We start from the raw sequence: 3,174 nt of genomic DNA on the forward strand, positions 1-3,174 counted from the left end.
GATTTTCTAAACTATCAAACACTTCATCTTTTGACTTAAGTAGATACACCCAAACAGCTCTAGTAAAATCATCCACAATGGTTAAAAAAATATTTATAATCTTTATAACTTTGAACTCTGTATGGACCCCAGACATCAAGGTGAACTAATTCTCCCAACTCAGATATTTTATGACAACTATTTTCAAAAGATTCTCTTGTTTGTTTTGCCTTATGACAAATGTCACAAGGTTTTTTTGACCATTTGCTTATTAAAAAGCAGACTTTGTTTCAAACACATTAGGGCATGTTCAGCTGGGTGACCCAACCTACAATGCCACAGATCAATAGAATTTTTATCAAGCTTAGTTATGTTGGAACTACCAACAATACCTTTATCATTTTCTGTTAAGTAATATAAACCACCACACTGACTACCAGTCACAAGGGTCTTCTTGGACACCAAGTCCTGGATATAATAAGCATTATTATCAAAACCAACAAACAATTTATTATCCCTGGCCAAACAGAACACAGACAATAAACTCACACAATAATCTGGAACCACCAAGACATCTTTTAAAACAATTTCATTTGAAATTCTTAAATTACCAATTGTATTAACTTTAGCTTTAGTACCATTAGGATGTGACACAGTTAGATTTAAATCACTCACATCAGTGTAAGACACAAAATTTTTAGTTGAATTAGTCATATGTTGGTTGGCTCCAGAATCAATGATCCACCCATAATGTATGTTGTCTATGTTATCACTAATCATGTTATTTTTGTAAAAAATATCAAAGTTGGTGTTAAAAAAGACATTAAAGTTTTCAAAGTTACCTGACATATTGGAGATACCAGGTTTGACACCACCTTTATCATCCAGTAAGCTTAACAACTTCATTATTTGATCATTACTTAAAGAAATAGGAGTAGAGGAACTGCTCTCAGAATTCTCATTATGAGTTTTACTTGAATTACCCCTAAAGTTATTTGAAGAACCAAATCCTTTTTTCTTTAGATTGTTAGGGTAACCAATAACTTCAAAACACTTATCAACAGTATGATTTGTCATCCCACACTTAGTACATTTTAAATTTCTAGTTCTAGTAGGATAACCAACAACTTCAAAACACTTATCAATAGTATGATTAGTTCTGCCACACTTGCTACATTTTAATTCTTTATTTTGAATATTAATATTAGATTTAAAAGAATTAGTGTAGAAAGCAGATGACTCAGCATTCTTTTTTCCATTTAAAATTGATTTTCTGTGAGATTCTTCTCTTGAGATAATTGAGAATGCAGTGTTCACTGAAGGCAGTGGATCTCTAGTTAGAATATTACTTCTAATAGGCTGATAAATGTCATCAAGGCCCATCAGAAATTGCATTAATTTTATTAAACTAGTGTGATCTTTAAAAACTTTTGATGATGTGAGGTCAGAACTAGGAAGTTGCACCATTGTGTCATATTGTTTCCAAAGTGAATTAAGATTATAATAATAGTCTGAAACAGAACTACCCCCTTGTGTTATAGAATTCAACTTTTGATAAAGATTAAAGATTACAGATCCATCTATTTTATCATATGTTTCTTTTAATTCTTTCCAAACATCTGAAGCAATTTTAGAATAAATTTGACCATTATATAACTCTTCAGTCATAGAACCAAGAATCCAAGACAAAACAACAGCATTACATCTATCCCACTGGACTGCAAGAACCTCATTACCTTCATCCCTTTTTAAAGTTCCATTAATAAAACCAATTTTGTTCTTAGTTTGCAAAGCAAGTTCCATGGCACAAGCCCAAGATTTATAATTTTCAGTTCCCTTAAGTTTAACATTAATCAAAGGTGTACTACTTATATCACTTGGATGAAGATATAGAGGATCTCCAAAGTCCAGTTTGCTTATCTGTGTAGGGTTACTACCAGATACATCATCATCTTTTGCCATAGCAGCAACAATTTAAACAAACAAACAATATAAAAAAATAAAAGAATTAATTGATCCTTTAATAATCAAACCAAAGCTTGATCAGGTTTCCGTTGATTTCAATGAATCAAGGTCAAGAGTTGGGCTATGGTGATCAAATCAAGAATCAATTAATTATACAGAAAATATAAAAGAATGTAAGTAAAGAGAATTTTGATACTCCCCTAGATCTTTATCAATAGCAGCAGAAGAAAGAGGAAAAAAGATCCAGAACAATCAAGATTCCCAAGCACGAACAAATTAGGGTTTATTTTCAAACCCTAATTTTCCAGATGATCAAATCGCCCAAAAAAAAACGAACAGAAACAAGATCGGAACTCCCAATCAACGATTTATATTAGGCGAATCGCTCTGATACCATGTCAAGAAAACAAATCAATCACCAACAAGTATACACAGATGTATACCACAATCGTAACCAGAAACAATAACAATCAAAACTCTTGAATCAATAACAGTTTTACAAACTTGTGTTCATCAACTCAATGAACAATAAACTTGAAACCCTAACTAAGAGATTCAACCAAACGATTACAGAGAGAATAAATTGTATGAGTGTGTAAAATATGAGAAAAAGCTAACCCATCTCAACTTTGGACCGGCTTAAAACAAACCCTAACAACCGACCCTTTTACAACTTTACAAAAAAGACAGAAAAGACCCTATACTTAATCAAATATGTAAAATGACATAACTGGTCCCTGTAGTAAGGATGACTAAACCCAACTGTGTCCCGTCGTTGTATAAGTACAATTTTGCCCCCATACTAGGTATGTTGACTACTTTTGACTTATACTCGATTCACAAAGGGTTTAGCTCTTCAACATCTTCTTAACACATGATCTTGAGCATCACAAAGCTTGAAAAATAACCTGCAACACTAATCATACACTAAGTAAAAAGCATAAAGAGAAGGGAAATTAGATTGTGTCATTTTAACACGTCACCACTTAAACTACAATACAAAGGTAAGGTATGAAACTTAAACTTACACATTTTTATTTTTATTTTTTATAAAGAGAGCGCTTGATGTTGGCTAACAAGTCTCAAGATTAAATTTTCTCTATCACTATTCATCAAGGAAAAAACGACAACACTAAATTCCAAAAAACCTCCCCGAACAATGGTGAATATACAAAGTTTTCAGACGTAAAAAACATAAAATAAAATCATTATTTTATTAAAAACACTTAA

The 3,174-nt window shown here is 31.8% G+C and overlaps 1 protein-coding gene across 1 annotated transcript; it reads right to left on the reverse strand.

The window, feature by feature from the left end:
- Positions 1-222: 222 nt before the first annotated feature.
- On the reverse strand, positions 223-1,941 carry LOC139890149 (uncharacterized). The gene has a single exon (XM_071873046.1). The coding sequence runs from the start codon at positions 1,939-1,941 to the stop codon at positions 223-225; it is 1,719 nt and encodes a 572-aa protein (XP_071729147.1).
- Between the last annotated feature and the right edge of the window lie 1,233 nt (positions 1,942-3,174).

Source organism: Rutidosis leptorrhynchoides, chromosome 2, assembly GCF_046630445.1.
Source record: "Rutidosis leptorrhynchoides isolate AG116_Rl617_1_P2 chromosome 2, CSIRO_AGI_Rlap_v1, whole genome shotgun sequence".
Lineage (NCBI taxonomy): Eukaryota > Viridiplantae > Streptophyta > Magnoliopsida > Asterales > Asteraceae > Rutidosis > Rutidosis leptorrhynchoides.